The 23,444-nt window shown below is 40.1% G+C and overlaps 6 protein-coding genes across 6 annotated transcripts; 4 read left to right on the top strand and 2 right to left on the bottom strand.

Annotated features, from left to right (window-relative positions):
• Window positions 1–2,223: 2,223 nt before the first annotated feature.
• PCOAH_00038810 (Protein kinase domain containing protein) lies at window positions 2,224–5,143 on the top strand (the record flags this gene model as incomplete). The annotated part of the gene is made up of 14 exons (XM_020060672.1): window positions 2,224–2,518; window positions 2,543–2,731; window positions 2,909–3,100; window positions 3,256–3,297; window positions 3,440–3,515; window positions 3,660–3,705; window positions 3,793–3,893; window positions 4,000–4,018; window positions 4,145–4,214; window positions 4,349–4,408; window positions 4,514–4,556; window positions 4,664–4,746; window positions 4,888–4,929; window positions 5,083–5,143. 13 exons carry the CDS (start codon window positions 2,598–2,600, stop codon window positions 5,141–5,143), a joined length of 969 nt encoding a protein of 322 aa, XP_019916280.1.
• Window positions 5,144–5,590: 447 nt separating this feature from the next.
• On the bottom strand, window positions 5,591–9,730 carry PCOAH_00038800 (Exportin-1 domain containig protein; the record flags this gene model as incomplete). Its single annotated transcript, XM_020060671.1, has 4 exons — window positions 5,591–5,650; window positions 5,794–5,955; window positions 6,093–6,182; window positions 6,308–9,730. 4 exons carry the CDS (start codon window positions 9,728–9,730, stop codon window positions 5,591–5,593), a joined length of 3,735 nt encoding a protein of 1,244 aa, XP_019916566.1.
• Window positions 9,731–12,741: 3,011 nt separating this feature from the next.
• Window positions 12,742–13,893, top strand: PCOAH_00038790 (Myb1 protein; the record flags this gene model as incomplete). Its single annotated transcript, XM_020060670.1, has 1 exon — window positions 12,742–13,893. One exon carries the CDS (start codon window positions 12,742–12,744, stop codon window positions 13,891–13,893), a length of 1,152 nt encoding a protein of 383 aa, XP_019916285.1.
• A 297-nt stretch (window positions 13,894–14,190) lies between these two features.
• Window positions 14,191–15,138, bottom strand: PCOAH_00038780 (Uncharacterized protein; the record flags this gene model as incomplete). Its single annotated transcript, XM_020060669.1, has 1 exon — window positions 14,191–15,138. The coding sequence occupies one exon, from the start codon at window positions 15,136–15,138 to the stop codon at window positions 14,191–14,193; it is 948 nt and encodes a 315-aa protein (XP_019917038.1).
• A 975-nt stretch (window positions 15,139–16,113) lies between these two features.
• PCOAH_00038770 (synthase) lies at window positions 16,114–18,493 on the top strand (the record flags this gene model as incomplete). Its single annotated transcript, XM_020060668.1, has 9 exons — window positions 16,114–16,536; window positions 16,776–16,910; window positions 17,019–17,058; window positions 17,253–17,311; window positions 17,483–17,537; window positions 17,650–17,729; window positions 17,846–17,941; window positions 18,154–18,200; window positions 18,425–18,493. The coding sequence occupies 9 exons, from the start codon at window positions 16,494–16,496 to the stop codon at window positions 18,491–18,493; spliced, it is 624 nt and encodes a 207-aa protein (XP_019916188.1).
• A 950-nt stretch (window positions 18,494–19,443) lies between these two features.
• Window positions 19,444–21,382, top strand: PCOAH_00038760 (Uncharacterized protein; the record flags this gene model as incomplete). Its single annotated transcript, XM_020060667.1, has 4 exons — window positions 19,444–20,068; window positions 20,210–20,311; window positions 20,450–20,651; window positions 20,745–21,382. The coding sequence occupies 4 exons, from the start codon at window positions 19,889–19,891 to the stop codon at window positions 20,924–20,926; spliced, it is 666 nt and encodes a 221-aa protein (XP_019916947.1).
• Window positions 21,383–23,444: the final 2,062 nt, after the last annotated feature.

Raw genomic sequence — 23,444 nt, 5'->3', positions numbered from 1 at the left:
TGCGCTTTCACGTTATCGTGTCCATTGCATGGGCACGTACGTGTGACATTAACCTTGGACGGGGTAGCTTCTCTTCACATTGTTTCATTCGAGTTTTTTCCTCACGGGTGCACACAGGTCAGATTGGCCGTGCACATGGTACATCTACAAGCGCACATGAGGAGATACCCAGGTGGAAACACACACTCGTACATATCTGTATGGGTGTGCGCATATAGGTACACTTGAAATGTTCGCTGTTACTCCACTCTTGCCAGAAGGAGATATATACACACAAGTGGGGAGAATACGCTGCACAGAAAATTCTTTTCCTATGTTTTTTGGTTTATTCGTTTGCCTATTCTTAGTGTACGCGTGTAAATAATTTACAAAAATCGTAGGGTGGAACGAGTATACGTTAAAGTGGGTGTGTGAAAAAAAAGGAGAAAAAAACAGAAAAGAGGAAAATAGCTTAAAATGTGAAAATGTTCTGACTGTTCATAATTTTTTTAACAATGGGGTAAAAAAAAAAAAAAAAAATAGCTAAAAAAAAAAAAATAGCTAAAAAAAAAATATATAGCTAAAAAACAGTTAAATAAGGAAAAGTCAAAAAGCGATACAAAACAGGAAAACATCAAAATGGTGAAAAATAACGCTAAATGAACGTTTTACCCTTTTGAAAATGCAAAAGTGTTAAAATGTGAAAGTAGAATTTTTTTGCTTTTACTATGTGTCATTTATCATTTATCATTTTCTATTTTTTCTTTCACGTACGTATAGTAAAATGGTTTCCTGGTTTCACAAAAATATTTTTCTTTTTTTTCATTTTTTTCTCTCCAACTTTTTGTCGAGCGTGTATGCAAAAAGGCGGACACACTTGCATGCTCCAAAATATATAGTTAAAGAGTCACTTCTTTATCCACTAGGCAAAAAAATGAAAAAAAGGCGTACAGTACGTTATACGTTTCGTTGTGTTGGGCATTGCTGCATGTAACAAGTACAAAACGCGGGGCCATGAAAAAATAAAAAAAGGCGACCACTAATTTTACGCGTACCTGCGTGTACGCGTACATGCATACATGCCCACATGTGCAGTGTTCCCAAACTGCATGGTGGGCACTGCCAGCTGCGATAAACTAGCTGTGAACTACGAAGTATGAACTGCTAACGCGGAGCTACCTAAACAACGCGGTGTCCATGTTCCTTTTTCAAATCGGGCACGTATAACACGCCGCGGTATGCACAACAATCGGAGGGAGGTCTCTCGATTAGCTTTCTTCACACTTTTATGCGTACTTCTTATACATAGGTCGCCAAAGCCACCTCGACCCTGTGCAACCCCAGCGATACTTTACAAAATTGCCATAATTTGCTTTTCCTTCCATTTGATTGTATCGCCACCAGAAAGAGAAAAATAAAGTCACAAAGACGAAGTAAAAACGTTTACTCGCTTAAGCATAATGCGTTTCCAAATAAATAAAAAAATTAAATAAAAAAAAAAATAATTCCAAATAGTCCCTTCTGATGTATACGCAAATGCGAACAGAAATATCTCTCTACAATTTGTATTTTTTTTTTTGACACATATATGTGTGTCACTCCACTGGGATGAACAAGTAGGAAGGACGAACGCATAGGTTACGTCAATTTGGTCCTCCAAACGAAATGCAATTCGCACACCTCGTTTTGTTCCCTGCCCGTGGTGGTCGAAACGTATGCAGGTCGTTTTGTTTCCCGTATACAATCCCAAAATTGAAGAAAAGGAAACAATTTGCAATGATCGTAGAGGCCCCCCTGAAGTGGACACTACTATGTGGACGAATGGACGAGGAAATGTACACGTGTGCACATGAAGGGGGGTGTCGCTAATAATTCAATTTTAACAAAATAGATGAGTAAAAAAAAAAAAAAAGGCAAAAGAGGGGGTTTATAAGTATAGGATACACAGTACCACAGACAATGTGTTGTGATGACCCCCCACAAAATATCGCACTCATCAAGTGTAGGGACAACGGATATGCCCCAAACTGTAGATAAAAAAAAATCGCGAGTTGCAAAATGTAGCAAAATCAAATATTTTAAAAAAATAAAAATGGGGAAAAAATATAGTTCACCCCTTTTTATGTACCTGCATATGAAGTAATTCCACTCGATCTGCCTGTTGTGCGTTTCTACATTCTTTGTTCCTACGGCCTGTTCTGCCATTTGTCTTTTTATCACCTTGCCAAAGGTTGGCGGTAAAATGAGCGACCAAGACTGAATTGATATTTCACTTCGAAGTGTTTCGAGGTATTTGGAGGCATTTCGAAGCGTTTAGAAGATTTTTCAATTTTTTTTTTTTTTTTTTTTTTTTTTTTTTGGCTGCCTCCCCGTTGTCCTTTTCGTTCCCACTTTGTGATACTCATTCCGCGGTACAATTGTCTCATTTGTCTGAAAGTCCCTTTTCCTTTAACCCGAACTGGCACGCATCCCGACTTAAGTCCCACAAGTACACGCAAGGATAAGAAGCGTTGCGGGCCGTGAAACATTACGCAAACTTGTGGGTATACTCCAACGTGCGCATGTACACGCCGATAAGCATATACAGGAAACTTCTTAAAGTGGCCGAAAGGGTCAAAATGGAATGCGTCAGGAAGGAAGAGCCCAAGTACAAGTTGGTGAAACTCATTGGCAAGGGCACCTTTGGGAAGGTCTACTACGCTATTGACCTATGCACGCAGGAGCCCGTCGCGATTAAGCGGTCCCCCAAGTGGTATGAAAAATGTGCAATATGTTCGACCTGTGTGAAGCGCAGGACGCTTGCGTTAATTTGGAATTACTGCGTTTGACGGCTATGTCCCGCATCCACACGTGGGTACACCGATAGACAGATCTACTGTCACCTGCAAATGTACATCTGGCCCCCCCCTTTTTTACCCCTCCGAACCAGGAGGAACAAAGTCTCAAGGGAAGTCGACCTGCTGCAGAAGATGCAGCACAGCGAAAACATAGTAAATTTAAAATCCATTTTTTACACCACGACGGAGAAGGGCTTTCGCATACAGAACATTGTCTTTAAGTACATGACGTACAGCCTGGGAAAGTATATCCGATTTAAGAAGCAGGAAAGGAAGGAAAACAAGTGAGCACAAAAATAAATAAAAAGAGCGCAAAATAGTGAAGAACGAAATGGAGGCGTTGTGTTCGGGCATCTTACGTCACCACGCACAGAACACACAATTCGCGCAAAAAGGAACGACGACTATTCAATTGGTTTCATTTTTTCCTTCATCCCAGGAAAGACCGTATTGCAGCGTCCGACTTAAAAATTATCATATAGTAAGGATCGAATGAGAACGTCCCTCAAATACGTCTTCGCTTCGGCACATATTGGATGTTCCATCGGTGAACGAAATGGCTAGCCAAGTGACTGACCACACTGCGGCAACATATGCTTCCTCCTGGACTGTCACCCTATCAGCCAAATATGCAAAGGCATCAAGCACCTACACGAGCACAATTTGGCTCACAGGGATTTGAAGCCGGACAACATTTTGGTAATGACGCCACAGGAAGGGATCAAATATGCGATCTGCGCAGCTAGCAAAAAAAGAACTATCGAACAGACGAGCAATAGTTGATCATCAAAACAGACACAACAGTGCATCTTCCCCTTTCTTCCACGTTACACCAACCTAAAGATCGATACAGGCTCATCCCCATTTAAAGTGGAAATATGTGATTTGGGTAAGCACAGAAGAAGAAGCACATTTGTTCCTCTTCCCCCATTTTTGATCCCAATATAATAACCCCCCATTTTTTGTTCCTCCGAAGGATCTGCTAAAAAAGTTGAAGAAAGCATCATCTCGATTCCGTACATTTGCTCTAGATGGTACCGGGCGCCTGAACTCCTATGCGGATCCATGTATTACACGGTTCGCCTGAATTCTCCATTTTGAAATTTCGTTTCCTGTGCCTTGGAACGTGAGTGCATGTTCATTCCCGTAATGATCACACACCTCTCCCATGCCCACCTTACAGACGGACGTAGACCTATGGTGTTAGTTGCGCTTCAGTCTAATTATGTCTTACGAGATGGGACCCCCTTTTCCGTTTATTTGCATTGCTCTGCTTATTCGTCTATCAATTTATTTACTTTCTTTCATATTTTATTTTTTCTGTTCAGCCCTGGGGTGTATAATTTTCGAGCTGATAAATCTCTGTCCCCTGTTCCCCGGGAAGTTCAAAAAAGACGAGTTAGCACTCATGCAAGAGAACGATATTGTGTTGTGAAATGCCTTTTTTTTTAAAAAATGATAAAGCATGTTTACTGCCAGTTTGAATTAAACCTGTGACCTCCCTACCCATTTCTTCCTCCCCCCCCATAAAGCATATCCGAAGAATGCTCACAAATTATAAATTTAATTGAAGTGCTGGGATCCCCTCGAATGTACACCGTCGCGAAGGAGACAGATATATAGTCATCACGACGAATTTATTTCTCCTGAATGAAATAATCGCTTTAAATTTTTTCTTTTTTTTTTCCCCTTTTAAGGAGTTTTTACGAAAGTATAAAGGGCCAAACTAGTAACAGGAATGTAAGAGACGTTCATCTGGTTGTGACCTTCGCTGCGTAGGCACTTCTGTGCTTGGTAAGTTTGCTATTTCTTTGCGTCGCCAATTCACCGCCTCTTTATTTCCTCAGAAAAGCCTCATTAAGGAACTGTGTGGAATGAACATTAGGCCCCTGTCCTGGAGCTCCATCCTGGGGGGTATCTTGGAGGAAAGGTTAAAAAGGCCAAAGGAAAGGCGCCCCCCAAATTAATTTGCAACGTCGTTTTTCTTACCACATGCATTGCCAACCAATGTGTCCTTCCTAACCGTCGTTTGAGCGAGATGAATTCACGTTTCACCTAATACCCTTTACAGTGAACGGGAGCTAATCGGTATCGTAGATGGCCTTTTGAAATGGTAAGCTTGGTGTGGGACGTGTGTGTGCGTGGTGTGCCCTCCACTATCACAGGTGTATAAGCATGTGATGAGTCGGCATGACTGCTACTTCATTTCCCATTATGGGGCCCTTTTTAATATACAATATTTATTTCTATTTTTTTTTATTTTAAGGAATCCAAATGAAAGATTAAAAATTGACGCAGTTTTGAGCAACCCTTACTTTGCTACATGACGAGGATAAACAATTCGGATGCATAATAAGGGGAAGTGAAAAGAAAGAAAAAAAAAAGGTAGACGAAATGGGCGAAAAAATTGTCGTAAGAATGGTATAGACATAGACATGGGTGAGAATTATACACATGTACAGAATTTGATAAGTTAGCAAAAACGTCTAATTTATGTATCAAACAGGTGTGAAAATATACATAAATGAGTTTTCACTTTTTTTTTTTAAATTTCGTAAATTTTTCTACATGAGGAGTTCATGCGACAGTGTGGCAAAATTGCACTCGGAAGCTTCGCAATTTTTTTTTCTTTTGCCGGTTTGTTGAGCGTGCGGCTTTTGGGTCACGCAGAGGCGGCGTTGTTTGTTTCTCTGCGTTACGCTTTTCTATCGTTGTATGTCCTCCATTTGTTACCATTACGTTGTTGCCTCCCATGCACTGCTTCCTGTCCCTTCTTACGCAACAAAATTTGACAAAATTTGTCTGAACTGCTGCTGATTGTTCGCGTTGACGGCCTGAAGAGGGTTAAAAAGGGGAAAAAAAAAAAAAAAAAAAAAATACAGCTATATGTGTGTACTTATATGAATAGGTTTGTGACCTGCGTGAAAGTACCAATGCGCACGTTCCCGCTGCATAACTCTCCCTTCGCGACGCTTACCTGTAACAACACGCCGATATCGTTTCGGTTATTCTTGAAGACTGATAGTAGCGAATTCTGCAAACAGATTTGAGCACTTTCAAGAATTTTGTTGGGCAGACAATTGGCGCTGACTTTGAACCCACAGAAGAGTCGGAAGATGTTCATCACCTCTTGGATTATCTGCAGTGGGGAAGGGGAAATAAAAATCGGTGCGTGAGTGGAGGGGTGCAATGGCGTCTGCACCTGCGTGGGTACACTTGCACATATGTAAATTTGCCACAATGGCGGCAGAGATAATGTTTGCATGCCTGTATAACCCTCTTATTCTTGGGATCCGAATAATCAAGGGACTTGAGCGTTATACACAGCGTGTCGATGATTTGGACGAGGGGGTATTTGCTCAGCACCTACGGGGGGGGACACACAGGAGGAATTGCACAGTGGTATAAGTAGGTTCGCACAAAGTGGGTTAAACAAACAAAAAAGCAACTTGGTCAAAGGGATGTGTTTCAACATAATTGATGCAACATACCTCTTGCGCATTATGCAAACAAGTAGCATTATTCAGCATGTTCGAAAAGGTCTGAGCTGCATACAGGCAGATATTCAAATCGCACGTGTTGCTATAATTTAGAGAGACCAGTAAAATGCTGGTAATAGCATCTGGGCATTTTGCCTTCACCATTTCTTCATTTGAAAAAGCTTGGCAAAATTCTTTATGTGTTAAGGCAATCAAATCTAGGGAAACAAAATTGTGAATGGCTGAAGGGATGTTTAACGATATGTTGAACAATATGAGGAGGAGAGGTGATAGGACAGAATTCTGTTCTCTTTGCATTTCCAACGACTGGACTATTATGCACTTCCAAATGTTCAGGTGAATCTGTGTAATGTTCTGTATGTATGGCTTAATAAACGTGTCATAAGATTTTTCCTTATACGTGGATATTAGGTGGCACACTAGTACAGCCAATTCGTTAAGTTCATTAAAGAGATATTTTAGTTCTTCCTGGGAGTTGGAAAAGCAAGCTGCGGCTTCACCTGGTGAACCAGCTCCAACAGTTGGATGTGATGAAGGGGTCATCATGTTGAAAGAAAGTAATGGGTTCTGAGATGCCACCGCACCAGTAGTACTTCCCCCAGGGGCACTGCCCTTCTGCAGTTTTGTCATTATCATGTTGTAAGAAATGTTGTAGAAGTAGGGTAAAATTTTTATAGTATAATTGAGAGAAAGTTCCTTAAACAGGTTGGACAATATTCTATACGTGTAGAGGACCGAATCCCTAACGATGTAATTTTTGTAGAACAATTCTAACGCTTCGTGGATGATAATTCCTAATGTGTTGTCTAGGTCGTTTATCAGTTCATCGGTCATGTTAATATTTACATTTTTGCATAATGCACCTATACATCTTATAACGACACTGCAGGTGAAGCTTAAACATAGTATTTCATGCTGCGATTTGGACGAATTTATGTACACATTTTTTATGTTGGCTAGATTTTCTAGTAACTTATTTAAAATTCCTTTGAAGAAAAAGATCCTATCTTTATAATTTGGTATCAACTCTTCATTGATTTTTTCATTTCTTGTGTTCAAATCAGTACAGATGCCCTGCATGGACGTCGTGCTGTTTAAATCCTTTGCGTCTCCACTTCCACTGTTGGTACTGCCCATTCGGTTGAAGCAGATGTTGGTTTGGTTGCTTCTTCTGCCTTGCATTCCCTGTTGTTCCAAGAGGTGTATTTGCTCGTTGGATTCTCCCTTGGTGGTCCTCTTCGCCCTGCTATAATCATAGTGCAGTAACAGCAACCCTGCGATTTCATAAATGTCGTTCTGATCCTCATGGGTGTAATTCACATCCGCGTAGATATATTTGTACATAGATTTTATGTAGTCCTGGTCGAGGGATAGCATGTCCGCCAAGGTAGCACTACCACCACTGTTGCTGCCTGTTCCACTTTTACTAGCAACCCGCTGGTACACACATGGAATTTCTAAGAAGTTCTCCAGCATCTGCAAAATGTCCTTCATGTAATTGCAAATAACCACAGAATTTGCTTTCAGGAATTTTTTAAAAATATGCACGGACTTTTTTACCACCTTATTTTTGCTACATCTAATCCCATTTGTAATAAAAACATGAAGAGAGTATTCTACGTATTCTGGATTTTTGATAAAAAAAAGATTCAATCTTTGGAAAATTTCCATGAGGTTTATGTTTATAAGGCTATTATTGCAGCTGAGGATTTTTCTGTTTTTTAGTAACTCCGCGAGGCAGTCAAAGAGCAAGTTGTTGTATTCTCCATTGTGCATGTCTTGTACCTCTTTGGAGGTGTTTCCACTGGTATTTGCATTTGCTATTCCTGTGTTGGTTTTGCTTAAGCAGGTAGTGGGTACTGTTGTCGAGGTGGTTTCCCTGGTTGCACCCGCGTTTGCCTGGCCGGTGCTCCCCTTGTACTCACTATAAATAGACGTCGTAATGTAGAAGGCGTACAGGGTAGACTCTATGGTGTTCCACTTCAAATTGTCGAAATTTTCGTTCATGTAAATAATGGCATTTTTAATAATTTCGATGGCCTTCAGCTTGTTAAACAGGATTAATCTCTGGAAAAGTTTTTCAATATTCTCCCGAAAGGTGTTGAAGGTAATAAAATCTTCGTCCTCTTCATCGTAGAATTCTTCAATGTAAGGGGGAAACTGAAACTTGTTCACGGTGCTACATATCAGGGTATTAATAAAGAGGTTCATTTTTTCCTGTGGGATTTTATACCCATTTGGTGATGCTGTAAGGGCTGCCTGTTGGGGGGTTATCCCTTCCCCACAGGATGGAGACCCCATTACCGTCTTAAATTTGGTGAAGAGAAGACTGAAAAATTTCTCTACCGTGCTAGCCACGAAAAAGTCATCTATCGCGTATATTTCCAAAGCATGGGGTAAGATCAAGAAAAGCATTTCGGTACCCTTATCACATATTTCGTTGTATTTTGCACTGTTCATGGGGTAATCCTTAAGTTTGTTTATTTCGTGGATGGATTCTACCAATTCTAGGCAGATGTAGTTTACGAGTTCTCCTTTCTTTAACATAATTTTTTTGTTCATCTCGTAGGATATATCTAGAATTTTTGGAATATTTTGCAGTACATATATTAGGTTAATATTTTCAATGAATTGAATTTTGTTCACTGGGTTCATTCCTTTACGTACTAGTGCAGTTAAGAAGGAGAAGCTGGCCTCCGTGATGGAGTTATTTTGCCCATTAATGCTCTGATAGATGTAGGCGAGAATTTTATCGTTTACGACGTAGTTTATGTCAATCCAGGTGACATACTTGGAGAGGGTAAAGATGCTAAGGGAACTTATGTCTTCCACGTTTATGCTCATTATAAAATATAAGCACTCAATTATAATTGGGAGGTCGTTATTTTTAATTGCTTCTTTCAAACTGGTGGCTACCTGAACCCCTTTGTTAGAATACACATTATCTATGTATTCTACATCTAACATGTTCATTAATTTGAGGAAAAAATTGATATACATATTTTTCGCATTCATGTCATTATTTACCATGATTAGATTTATGAGAAACTTGAACCCATCGTTCATATTATTTGGGTAAAGAAATTCTATTAAGGAGATATACAGCTGGATAATTTTGTTCACCACACAGGGGTCGTCATTGGCTGTTGGGTATTTACTCTCCAAATAATTGTACAGGGAATCCTTCACATACAAGAGGTCTTCACCTTTGAGATTTTTCAACTTTTCAATAATTACGTGGATGCAGAAGAACTTCACCTCCAACCGTTTCGAGTCTACAAATTTGGCAATACAATACTTCCAGCTGTCTGCATTGTTCTGAAAGTTTTCGCAGTACTTCTGTGCGTCGCCTTTGCTGATCCTGGTGCACTCATTTCCGTACAGGCACAGAATGGCCACCTCCAGTTCGTCCATGGTGTGATCAGGTATGGCGGTATTGGTGTAGCGATCTTCTTATCTGGGTTCTTCTACCCTGGAAGGAACTCCCCTTGAGCCCCCTTTCGACCGCTTTGGCACCTCCCCTTTGTGGAGCCCCGTGCAAGGAAGCCGACCGGTGCGCTGCTAAATACGTGTGCGCAATGGGTATTTTTCCTGACTTTGGATGAACGTTCCTTCTGTATGCGCTGGTCGAAATGGTTAATTGGGCCGTAAAATGGGAAAAAATTATTCAAGTTCGCACCTATCTATGCATATACTTATCCTCCTCTGTTGACCCCTCTTGTGGCTGGAAATACGTAGTGGATTTTCTCGCTGGCATTCGCTACTCAGGGGGGTCACCAATGCGCAGCTAAAACGGGACAGCTGTTTGTAGGGTTAGGTGATTTATCATACAATCGTGGTCTTCGCGCATAGCGTGTCCTATTTTGTACGTTTTTTTTTTTTCCCTTTTTGTTGGATTTCTTCTGTCGCTATTGCTGTCCTCTTCACTTAGCTGCACAGCACTTGGGTCCCACCTGTGTCAATGGGGAGAATTATTCCTTGCGCAAGAAGCACGTTGCCAAATGGGAATAGCGAAATGGAAAAAATGTATACGTTACAGCGAAGCTTGCAGTTCTTGCATTAGTGTAGGCTCGCTGTAATGTTACATAGCGGCCGCAGAGTTCCAGGTTCGCCTTTGGCTTTGCGGGAATATGCAGCCTGATAAGTAACACGCGTTTTTAACATGCTTCAGTTAATACGTATGCAGCGTCAACACGTGGCAGCCGACTCAAAAGTGTTCCTCACGGGGAGCCACTTATATGAATGCATTTTTTTCTTGGGGCACTTTCAAAATGCGGCACGAGTATTTTTAATAGCCAACGGGATGCAGAGAACCCTCTGCAGGGGTTAATTTCCCTTGGCTCAGTTGTGTTCGCCTCAGTTGCTTTGGTTGGTTCAGCGACCGATTGGTTGATTAGTTTATTTTTTTTTGGCTGTTTGGTTGTTTGTTTTTCTTTCTCGCTCGATTTGCGGTTTTCTTTCATTTCCTCCGATTTGCCCCTTTCAATTCGCGACGCTCATACGTTCAGTTCATTTTCAACGACAAAAAGCGCGCGGATTTGTTTCTGCTAAAAAAATTATTTTACTGGAAGGAAAAAAAAAAAAAAAAAAAAAAAAAAATGGCACTATTTTCCTGTAACGTATGCATATATATGTAAACACCGGATTTGGTTCGACATGGTGATGGGGGAACGAAAAAAGGAGTCGCGCCCCCCCCCAATGATATACACGTTTTATTATGCGTGAGTCGAAAAAGGGATTGCCCCATATACGGCGGTGCGCTACTGCCGGGGGCGGGGCGCACATAAAGAAGGAGCACATACCTTGTGCAAATGCATCTTTATATGTACATTTACGTATGCATATTGGATACGCATATTTTTATATACGTATAGAACATATTTATTTACGTATTCACAATTTTGTGGCTTCCCCCCCTTCCGTAGCGCACTCCGAGATGACGACACCCTGCACTTGTCCTCCGCAAATCCACATGGTTCACCTGAACATATTTTATAAATATTTGATCTACATGGGGGAACGGTGTATGATGTGAAAAGTCAACATAGCACAGTTGTCGTACAATGTTTGGTGCTTATATGTCCTAAGCGGGGGGATGCACAATAGCGAATTGTAAGTACGATATGCGTGCAGGGAAAAGAAATTCTTTCCTGAGGGATTCCTTTCACTGGGGTTTGCTTATCCCCTCCCGTGTGAAAAGAAGCAGGCATAGTGATAACCACGTGGACTCAGCACATGCGTGAAGGCGGAAAAGCACCGAGATTTCTTCTACCCCATGTCGACCTTTTTCTTTTTTCAAGGTGCCTCCCTACCATTCCAACACCGTACAAATGTGGAACAGATCGTCCATAAGCCGCCTCGCAAAACGGCCCAGGAAAACAGCGCATGTGGCAGGTCGGATGAATTCGTCCTTTTTTTTTTTTTTTTTTTTTTTTTATTAATTCAGCGTTGTTTGCACTTTCTCTTCCAAACGGTCCATGCCCTCACCTCCTATTGCCACTCCGTTGCGTTGCCACTTCTTATTAAATTTTGTGCACACAATGAATTTTTCTCAAATGGCTCATTTTTTCGCACAGACAAAGCAACGTATTTTGTCGTCAAATGGGGGAGGGGAGCAGCAAATGGTGTAAAGGCCAACTGGTTCGCTACCTCCAAATTGGGGATCTTGCTTGGCAGGTGTAAGCGACCACATCGCGCGGAAGAAACCACGTATAACGCACTGTCATTGGGGGAAAGAATATACCTGTGCGTATGTGTATAGCCCCAAGTGGCGCTCATTTTTGTTGCGGCAAAATGGGACGCTAGTGGACACCCCACTAGGAATGACCATTTGGCCAATTTGCGCAAAAAAAAAAAAAAATAATAAAGAATAAATCGTCAATTGCAAAACGCAAAGGGGCAACTGTGTAAAAATTTTAAGTGGGCCAAATGAACTATCCGAATGAAAGTGCCAGTGGGGAGCTCTTCAGCAGGGTGTTCGTAAAATGGGAGGAAAAAAAAAAAAAGGAATATATACACATATTATGAGCAGGTGTACACCCATACATTTAACCGTATGTACGTGGAAAGGCATTATGGAAAGGGCGCACTACTTAACATTTGCGCGGATTGATTATTCAAACAAAGGGAATGTAAAATCAAGCATAAAATAAAGCAGCGAATGAACCACCTTGAATTGGCCACTTTTGGCTAGGCGCCTTTTTTAATTTTCACAAACCCATTATGCAGAATATGTAACCGGGTAGTGGTTCGATCGGAATGAAAACGCACACCCTGTGTATGTTTTATCTGGTCAATTTGGAGGATCAAATGAGAATAGGTACATGATAACTTCCTCCCCAATCGATATTTATTAAACCGCTTTAAGTTTACAAACCCCCCACGTAGCACCTCCACACAGTGACGCATCTGTGAGCAGGTCGACCATGTGGAGAGAACCGTGTGGGGATGAGTTCGAAAACCTGTGCGCGTTGGAGGAACGGGCGGAAAAGGAGTTGTCCGTTTTGGAAAAGCTAATTGAAACGACAAAGGGGAACATAGAACAACTGAACGATTATATAGACAGAAAGTACAACGAAATAAAAACGCTGGCAAGTAAGAAGCCAACAAGAATAAATTGGGAAAAGGCACAAGGGAGAACCCACATGTCGATGTTTTACCAAAAGGAATATGGGTTCGCTCCATCGAATGAAGACGCATTAAAAATTACTGAATTTCAAATGAGTGTATCAAATTATCGAAAAAAATATGAGTACAAAAAAAGCGAATGGACGAAAAGGGAAATTGAACTTCTCTTCCACGTGGTGGAGAAAACGTCCAAAAGGTATGCCATTCGATATTTAATCGATCCAAACTTACCCTACGATGTGAAGGTGCAAAAGAGGAAGGAGATCGAAGAGTGTAAGGACGTCAAAATTTTACTGTCAAAAATTAAATTACATTTTGATGCGTTTCAGAAGTTACCCACAGGAGGGGAGGGAGGTACAGATTTGACGTCTGGGTCACCTCCAGATGGTATAACAAATTTTGCCGAATTTTCAAACAACTTTTGGAACGAAGTGGCGACTAATTTAACCAACACGCAGACGGGCAGGGAATGCCAAAAGACGTGGCTCTACCACTGCTGTTTTGAAGATCCCAAACAAAAAAAATGGAACCAGGAAGAGAAAGAAAAACTGTTAAGCTTATGCAAAAAGTATGAAAAAAGAGAGTGGACTAATATAGCTAGAGAATTAAACACAAATAGAAGTCCCCTCTCCTGTTTTATGGAATTCATAAGGTTAACAAAAATGTATGAACAGGGTGATGAAAAAGTCAAATTAGAAAGAATAGGGTTTAACCTTCTGGAGGATATACAACTGCAAATATTGGTGTCCATCCTGGGGGATAAGAATTGGAATGAAGTAAAACTCCACATGGAAAATCTCAACTCCAATGACAGGCGCATTCAAAAGAGGAAGGGATTCAACCCTTGTGGGGGGGAGAAAGACAAACGGGTGAAGAAAAAACTCAGTGACGAAATATCCTACAAGAGGAGGTATCTGCGTTTGGTTCGGGGGCGACGCGACGTGCACTGAAATGTATGTTCATGATCCTAATTTTCCCTCTGTGGATTTTTTTTTTTTTTTTTGTTTTTATCATTTTGCGTTGCCGCCGGGCGGTGGGCAATGTGGTAGTAATGGTGCTGCTTCATCTACATAACGCTACCCCTACGAAGATGCATCCCGTCAAACTTTAAAATGGTTTTGTGGCATGGTAAATACAAATTATTCACGCGGAACAGACGCATTAAGAGGCGTTAAATCGGATGCGTGCTGTTCCCCGCGCCGCTATGCATAGTAACTAACTATGTATACCTTCCAACCGAGCAAATGCTAAAGACCCTTCATCTCAATTTCCATCTGCTCGTGCTCATCGCTAAGCTGCTTCTTCGAAAAGATCAAGTACCCGGTATGCGTCTTGTTCTCCTTCTGGCGGAGTCTATACATTGGGTTTGTTCCCTGTATCGGGGCCTGGCTGTTCTTCGCCTCCTCCAAAGGGTCACTCGTTTGATTAGCCATGTCTACGTTTAAATGGATGACCCGTTTCGATCCGGATGAGGACCCCTTATTGCGCATAATTTCCCAAGACTTGTTCACCAGTTCGTAGGTAACAATTTCGCAGAACTGATTCTCTTCCAGTGCGTCAATAATTTTGTAGACCTGCTCAATGCATGGAAGGAAGATAACGAAGACGCCTCTTTCCTTTAGGACCTCCTTAATTTTAGGAACACAAAGCCATGGATTAGGCATGTCCAAAAAAACAGAATCTATTTCCCCCGGTTCGAACTCTACAAAGGAATCATTTATCACATCTTTGTGGTGAAATTTAATATTATTTTTTACATTTTCAAAATTGGAGAATTCATTTCGTACTTCTTCATAACGCTCTTCATTATATTCGAACGTGTGAACGATCCCCTTTGGCAAAACACAACTGGCCAGAGCGTAAGTCAAGCAACCGGTGCCTGTTCCAGCTTCAATTATTTTTTTATTTGGCAAAGCATTACATAATAGGCATATAAAGGATATATCATGTTCATACAATGTTTGCGTTTTTTTTTTCAAACTTAGGGCTATAAATTCTGGGGTCCTCTTCAATACATAAATATAATTCCTACATGCACTGTCGTATATTTTGCTACCGTAGTTTTTTCCTATTATGTCCTTATGTAGGAAGGTCCCTTTTTTGTTCGTCAGGACGCCGTCTTGTTTCAGCTTCACCAAATCAATGTTCTCCTCGTCCGTGTAGAGAATCACGCTATGATTTTCCTTCACCAGCATTTTGCATAAGTTGAATGATGAGTTATTGTGTGCGTTTAGCAATTATTATTAAGGTGTTTCCTCATAGGAAGTGGTAAGCATACATGTCTGCTTCTGCCGACGGGTTGGGTTGCGTGTTCACATCGGTTTGGTGATCTCCCCAACTGTTCGTCACTGCTCTCACTTCAGCTACGATTGGGGCTGCAACTCGGCGCCTACCCCATTGTCTCATTTCGCCGCATGAAGGGGCATTTCCTTCTTCACGTGGCAACTGTAAGTGGTGAATTGTGCTTCTACCTTGTCGTTTGACTGTGTTGCTATTTCAAAGTGGGGGGCAGCCAGAAGAAGAAGTAAATTTCCCCTTTTTTGGAATTTTTATTTATCCGCTGATCTTACGATGGATGGACCTCTCCCCGAAGTGAAATCAAAAATGAGTGCGGTGTTTTCAGAGTTTTTTTTTGGTGAATAATTTTCCCTACATAGGAGAAGCAAATGCGATTACCCACCCGAGGGATGCATTTTAAATTATAAAATTTTTTAACGTAAGGAGGTGGAAAAAAGTCTTCGAGGGGGTAGGCAAAAATGCCCAGGTAAACCTTTTGTGCATTGAAAATTATAAGGTTGAATGGTCCATCCGCATAATTACACGCCTCCGGTTAAACGTATGCGGTGAAGCCGATCCTGACGACTGTAACGTAGTGCGCCGCCCGGGTTGGTTAAAAATTCTTGCCATGTGTAAAAAGATGCCCGTGCACTTTCCCTTTCACAAGTTGTTTTTTTCTCCTTTTTCCGTTCTTATATTTTTTTTTAAAAAAGAAAGGGGGTATACCAGATAGGATGTGCTTTGCATCACGCAGTATGTAGCTCTCAACTCACAACGCGCAACTCGCAACGCGAAACACGCAACTTTTGCAATTTCGTTTGTTCTCCGCAATCAAGGGGGCACATACATCCCTGTTCGAAGTTTTTCTGTTTTCTTTTCTTTTTTTTTTTTTCGTCTCTTTTGTTAACATTTGCCAATAATTTAACAGATAAAGCATCTTTTCTCCCTCCTTTTTTTTTGTCACACCGCGTTATTTGACAGGAGAAAAGTATGTACGCAAATTTGCGTACGGTGAGTATGCCTATGATCACGTCGTTACATGAGCACCCTCATGTGTGTGTTTTTAAACAACACGAGTATGCAGAAGATTGCGAAATATCAGTCCTTCATTTAAGTTAAGTTAAGATACCTTTAAATTCTCTATGCGATACGTTGGTTTGACACTGCTACATGAGAAGAAAAAAAAGAAAAAAAAAGCTGAACCGCACCTCGCAGAACATCACAGAGTCGAATAAATCAACCCGCTTAACCGAAAACTCAACAATTTTTTAAAATGCAAAAGAAAAGTGTGTATTTCTACATACCGAATATCATTGGTAAGATGAGAGACCTTGTATACGTCCGCACGCACGTGGGTGCACATGGGTGTCCACGGCACCGTTATGACACTATCACGTTTACGCGTTCAGACGAGCACAGCACTGAATGCATCTGTGCATGTTGTTGTTCTTACTTGCTTGCTCTGTTTTCCTACACGTAAGGCATTTTTATGCTAATGAATCCATGCAACTACTCATTGGCATCCCCCTTTTTTCCCCCTCGCCCATTTCCAAAGGCTACATCCGGGTAATACTGGCTCTGTGCGGGTTCATGATATGTCGGAAGAACCTAATTCTGTTTGGCGTCCTTTACGGAACGAGTCAAATACTAGATGCCTTCGATGGATGGACAGCGAGAAAGTTTAATCAAAGTAAGTGCCGCAGCGAAAATATGCCCACATACCTATATGCATATGTGCGTACACATGTGTGTATCCATTAATGCATGTTTATGTATGTGCAAATATTATTCCCCGCAGCCTCCGTCTTCGGCCAAATATTAGATCAAATCACGGACAGGTAGGTCCACCGTTTGGGTTCCGACTGGGAGATAGCCATTATTTCTACTTATCGAAAAAAGGAAAAGTGTAAATGGCTCGCTTTGCGCAGTATTGTAGAGAAACAGGACGCGATTATAAATTTTGCAGTCATCCTGTGCATTTTTTTTTTTTTTTTTTTTTTTCATTTTCTTCCCTTCCTGTGCGTCACTTTAGACTGTCGACAACCCTGCTGTACCTGCTCAATGGAAACGTCTACGATGAGTACATTATTGGTAAGATCTCCAAAGCGAACACAACACTACCAGGAGGAGAAATATGCAGTAGTCGCGTTACTTCACCGCACAAGGAATCTGTCGTGGTTGTGTCCATATGTGCATACGCTCCATCTTGTGTGGATATACTGAGTGATGCATTTTTTTTTTTTTTTTTTCTTCTCCCCGCAGCGATAGGACTAATCATGATTGCCGACATAGGAGGGCACTACTTTCACTCATCATCGTAAGGAGGAAACTATTTTGAGTCCCTTCAAAATGCTTAGGTTGCACGTATGTACATGCATGTACTTGTGTGCGCGTAACGCCCCATGGAAAATTCGCCCCCTTCTTTTCAGATGCGCCATAGCGGGAAATAAAACACACAAGAAAATTGAAAAGGGAAACCGGCTGCTGAAGCTGTACTACGAGAGACCAGGTATGCGCACAGTACACATACACGTGCGTATGGAAGTGCTACACATATACATTTATACGTACATATCTGCGTGCATATGCACATACGCGTGGACACACCTTTCCCCCTCTGTACAGTCGTCATGGTTATTTGCATCATCGCGTATGAGTCCTTCTGGTTCGCCGCCTACATGTTTAAGGTCACCCCCAAAAATGACGTCCTCCACAAAATAGGTAAGTTAAAAAAGGGGAAAAGATAAAGGAGCACGGATGTATGGCACAAAACGAGCTGAGGAAGTTCTACCCTGTGTATGATTTTTAGGAAAAGCGCGTTTTTCCTTATTTTGTTTTGTTTGCCTTCCCTCTGTTATCCATTTTGAGGCTCATACTCATGTTGTCATTTTATTATTTAATTATTTTATATTATTTTTTTTTCTCTTTGCCAGCCCATTATGCCCTATTAGGTTCCTCCCCCCTGGCGGCATTTAAAATGGTACACAAAATTGGAGAAGCTAAAATTGAGTCGACCATTCATGTGCCGTGTTACGTTCACACATATCTGTGCGACCGTGTTGCCCTCGGCTTTTATTTCTATGCGTGTACCCGTTGTGTGTGTTTAGCAGACCGCATTGAAACGCACAAAAATGCGAATGTAAATAGGCACACTAGTTCATATGTGAGTACACACACAAACATCCCCCCCTTCTTTTTGGCTAGTTCACGAACATCTCGCAGGGAATACACGGCGTAAAATGCCTAGTGGATATGGACAATAAGAAGAAATGAAAGAGATAATGGAACCAAAGTTTTTTCACCTTTTCGTTGTGAAGTGTACGTGTTGATTCATTTAATAATTCTTTGATTTATTTATGAATTTTTTTTTTTTTTTTTTTTTTGAAACTTTTCAACTTGTTCAACCTTTTTAACCTTGTTAAGAAAATGATACATTTTGATGTGATCAGATCTGGTAAAAAAAAAATAAAAATTATAGTGTACACAATTTGAAAGGTGGGAAAAAATACAGTATGAGAAAATTAATTAAAAAAAGAGAGTTGCTTATGTAATTGTATATACCTTTTTACCTACGTTTTGGAAGTACATTTTTGTTCATGCGTTATATCGATGTTTTCAAGTTGTACGCAAAGCGTATACGTTTGTATGACAAGAGTATATTATTTTGTATGTACATGGGGAGCTCATTGGGTGGGCACAAAGTGCATGTGCTAAGCGTGTATGTATCATGTGCCATGTGCGACGTAATATGTACTATTTGCGTGCGTTTGCGAGCCTTTAATATCACTGCATGCTCCCTGCACCCCCGCAGAGGCATTTTTGCTGCACTTAAGTAATAGCACCAATCAAGTTCAGCACAATTTTATCTGAAACTAAAAATATACTGCAAAAAATATATTAGCAAAAAGGTGTAAAAATGATGAAACCTCGTAGCGCAACAATACGTATATATATGCTTATGATGCCGCGCTTAAGGAAACAGAAGAATAAATAACAAACTAACGAACTAAAAAAACACCCTTTCTTTTATTTGTCATTCGTTTGTTATGGATATATTCTTCCTGCGTGTGAAAGGAAAAAAGGAAGATTTGAAAAAAATAATTTTTTTTTTTTTTTTTAAAGGTCAAAAAAATTTTAATTTACCATCAGCTGGCGCGAGTGCGTACAATTGTACATTAATTATTTTCGTAGTTTTTTTTTTTTTTTTCCCCTTTCCTTTTTTACCAATTTTACCATTTTAAAGATAGCGAGCGGAATAAAATATGCAATTAGCGAATTCATTTATGTATACTAAAACGTTTATACATGCACGTTGCATACAACATTTTAAAACTAAAAATTATGTCAATTTTCGGAGTTTGTATTACCTTTTTTGGTAATTAGGTAAAGCAAAAGAAAAAAGAAAAAAACCAACTGTCCTTCATATTTGTGCGAACGCAATTAGAAAAGTACTTCAAACAGTTAAAAAAACATTATTTGAATACTAAGGTTATTAAAACTAGTATACTTTCTTAAACTTTTTCACTAAATTTGCATATTTATATTTATGCTGAATTATTACATTCCGGAAGCAGCCTAGGCGTCAAAGATCGATTTACAATTTTAATTCACACAGTAGATAGGTATATATAAAATACCTGAAAATACTTGTAAATTAAAAAAAAAAAAATGGCTAGCTCTTCGGAGAACGAGGAGGAAATAATTAATTTGAAGGATGCCTTCAATCTGAGCATTATAAACAGGGAAAATACCTTACTAATTAATAATGGAAACGATGACGAATGTTTTCCGCATGGGATTCTGATGGACCGGAAGAGCATCGACCTGTTTAATATGGATTTGACAAAGGTAACTAATTGAGAGCACACACGCGCGGTTGTAACGTGTGCGCATTAACTTGCACCGCATGCAGACTATTACTGCACGCGTGATGAAGTCGGAAAAATTGTCAACTCTATTTTTTTTTTTCCCCTCCTTTTTGCTCCTTAGTACCAAAAAAGCGAATACAGAAGAATTTTTAATTTGAACTCACGGCAACTTACTGACGAACCCAAATTCACGTCTGAACCTTCGGCGAATGAAAAATCATTGGTATGAACTGCACCCCTCTCCCTTTTTTTTTAAACTTCGTCTTCGTGTAAATTACTCCCGCGCAGGATTGTATTTCCCCTTTTTTCATTTCGTCTACATTTTATAATCCATATTGTTTTTTTTTTTTGCTCGTTGTAGGATTCTGAAGATTTGGACAAAAAAAAAAAAAAGGAGGATAGCACTTTAAAGCCCCGAATTCATACCTTTTTGAGTTTCTTTGTGCCCTTTATAGGTTTGCTAAAAGGAGAAAAAAGAATAAAATATATCGAAATGCATATGTATAGATGCCACTACTTGATACGAATATGTGGTAGCACGTGCAATGTGCCCAGATGGGCAGGTATACGTCCGCCCACAGGTGCGCACACCATTTATTACATGTTTTCCATTTATATCTTTCCCTCCTTTTTTTTTTTTTTTTTTTGTTTCCTAGGCTGCCTCTCCTATTTGTTTAGTTTAAAATATGACGAATCTTCGCCCAGACGTAAATATGCCAATCGGGCGCTGTGTGTTGGCAGCGCCTTGAGCGTCATTTACTCGTTTGCCATCTGTTCCCTGTTGGGGCACTATGTTTATCAGTATAACTCTGAAGACTTGTATGGATATACATATTAGTTTGATGTGTGTATTTGTGAATGCGCATGCAAAAGTGTGTACGCACGGGGATAAACAGACGTGTGCATCATTCTCGTGGATCCCACATTTGAAGTCCAATAATTCGTCGTGCAAGAACTCCCTTTTGCACTACTCAAGCGTTGCCATTTTTTTAGTAGTTTTTTTCATCATGAGCATAAGTGTATATCCGTTTGGGATAGTTCCCTGCGAAGGTGCAGTTGTCAATTTTAATTTTGAATAGGGTTTCATTTCGTAAATTCTGCTTACTCAACGTAATGTGCCCATGCTGCTTACTCTGCTGACTATGCTCATTTTGCTATATTTCGTTCATTTTGCTATGTTTGCAATATTGCTATATTTTGTTTATTATCCCGTCCCCTTTATTCATTTCATTTTAATTTAACTTAATTAACCATCATTTATTTCTTTTTAATTAATTTATTTTACGTACATTTTTCGGGCGTTGTAGTTCGGCCCAGCTAGCTAAAAGGATGCTTAACAGCATTGCATAAAAAAAAAAAAAATAATAATAATAAATGGTAGAAATTGCCTGAACAGGTCATGTATTTTTTTCAACCCTGCAATTATTTTTCACAAAGTGCTATATTGAAGCGTAGAAGGAAAAAGGGGCGGACGGAACAAAAACGTTAAGTGGACGAATAAAGCATCAAAGACACCCTGGCGTAGCACACTATTTCAGTTACTTCCTGTTGTCCTCTGCAAAAGGATGTTTTGATCTGCCCACACAATTCTTTTAACAGGTATACTCACCACCATTTAATTGCATAACTCGTGTATGCATTTACCGCTATGGTGACACGGTATGTAATTCATATCTGCATGCTTTCTTGCAAACACGAAACATAGTGTGTCCTGTTTCCTTGCATGCGCAGAAAGCAGGCCCTTCACACAGCCATGTTTGTTCGAATCATTTCGCTTAGTAGCGCTTATTTTTGGCAAATTTTAATAAATTCTCTTAAACTTGTTAAATTTTGTAACATTTTTCCAAAAATTGCTAAAATTTTTAAACAGTTTTATTTTAAGTTTATTTTGTTATATGGGAAATAACATTTTTTCAGTCTCTACACAGATATGCATGGTGTGCTGGTTGCCCAAAATATAATGGGCATATTTTTGAAAACTTTTTTTTTTTTCCGCTAAATAATTTGACGGGACGGTGAGGCGGTGTCCTTAATGGGAAAATACACCATTGCACTTAAAATTTGGTGAAACAAAAATGCTATATTTAAATTTGACCAGCGTGCAAAATGATGATGTGCCTACATGTTCTGCGCGTGCGCAAGTATATTTACGTAAACATTTGCACGTTCGCAGGTTAAGATTAAAAAAAATTGCCCACCTTGATATACATAACTGTTTTTATTTCCAAGCAAACACAACAGCAGAACTTGCCCCCCTTTTTTGTTCTACATATAAGCAGCATATGCAATTCTTCCCTTGAAAGGCTTTCAAGGGGGTTATGCGGGGAGAGTTGTAGGCGTGCGGCAAGCTGCCTGCATGCGCAGAGGTATGTGTGCATATATATATAACTATATATGCGATCGGGGAACACTTGGAAAATAGGCAGGTGGAAAATCTGTACGTCCTTTTTCATTTAGTTAACCTAGCCCGCATGGAGGCAAGAGAAACACAATAGGTGCGAGGACCTACCATCATTTTACGGAATACGGTTCGTTACTTATGTGTTATTATACACATATGCACAAGGGGCCAGAGGAGCGATTCATTTGAGGATGTACATGTTGTGAATATGTGCATGATATACCCATTGTGGAAACAAGTACGGCATATGTAAATGGATCCACATTTTATGCATTCCTTTTCCGTTCATTTTTTTTTTTTTTACAATTATATATCCTTCAGATGGTGTTCTACATGTTTTCCATTCTTCACAACACAGCGCTGGAATTTTGTTTTTCCGTCCTTGCCTGTCCTTTATATTCACACCCCATTTAGCGAATTTTTTATGTTGAATATTATGCCACCGCGTTGGCGCATAGACGAGGGGGGACATGTGATGCCCATGGGTCACTACGTTGTAACAATTTTTTTTTTATTCTTTTTTGCTCGAATGATTTGCGAAACTTTCGTTGAACAGAGGAAACAACGCCATTGGCGTCATTCCAAATGGTTGAAAAATAAACCGACATATAACCATGCGTGGCGTGGCGCATGGTTTGTATAAAGCGGTTGCTTCGTGCAGCTGGGGGAGCGATTATGTATATGTTCCAGGTGGTATGGCATAGGAAGGCTTACGTGTGCCTAGGGGCTAATGAAAATTATGTTACCACGCGGGCTAAGTATGCATTACTTATTGATACAGGTATGTTACGTATTACGCGTGTTACTATGTTACGTATATATATACGTATGTATTTGCGTTTAACCAAGGGTTAAATATTGCTATGCATACTTCCGCAAGTGCGGTAAATGCGAAAAAAAGGTATTAACTATGGAAACGCCAAAAAAAAAAAAAAAAAAAAAAAAACGTTGAAAA

Source organism: Plasmodium coatneyi, chromosome 12, assembly GCF_001680005.1.
Source record: "Plasmodium coatneyi strain Hackeri chromosome 12, complete sequence".
NCBI lineage: Eukaryota > Apicomplexa > Aconoidasida > Haemosporida > Plasmodiidae > Plasmodium > Plasmodium coatneyi.
Note: the sequence above shows the minus strand (reverse complement) of the source record. Positions and strands in the feature narration are given on the sequence as shown.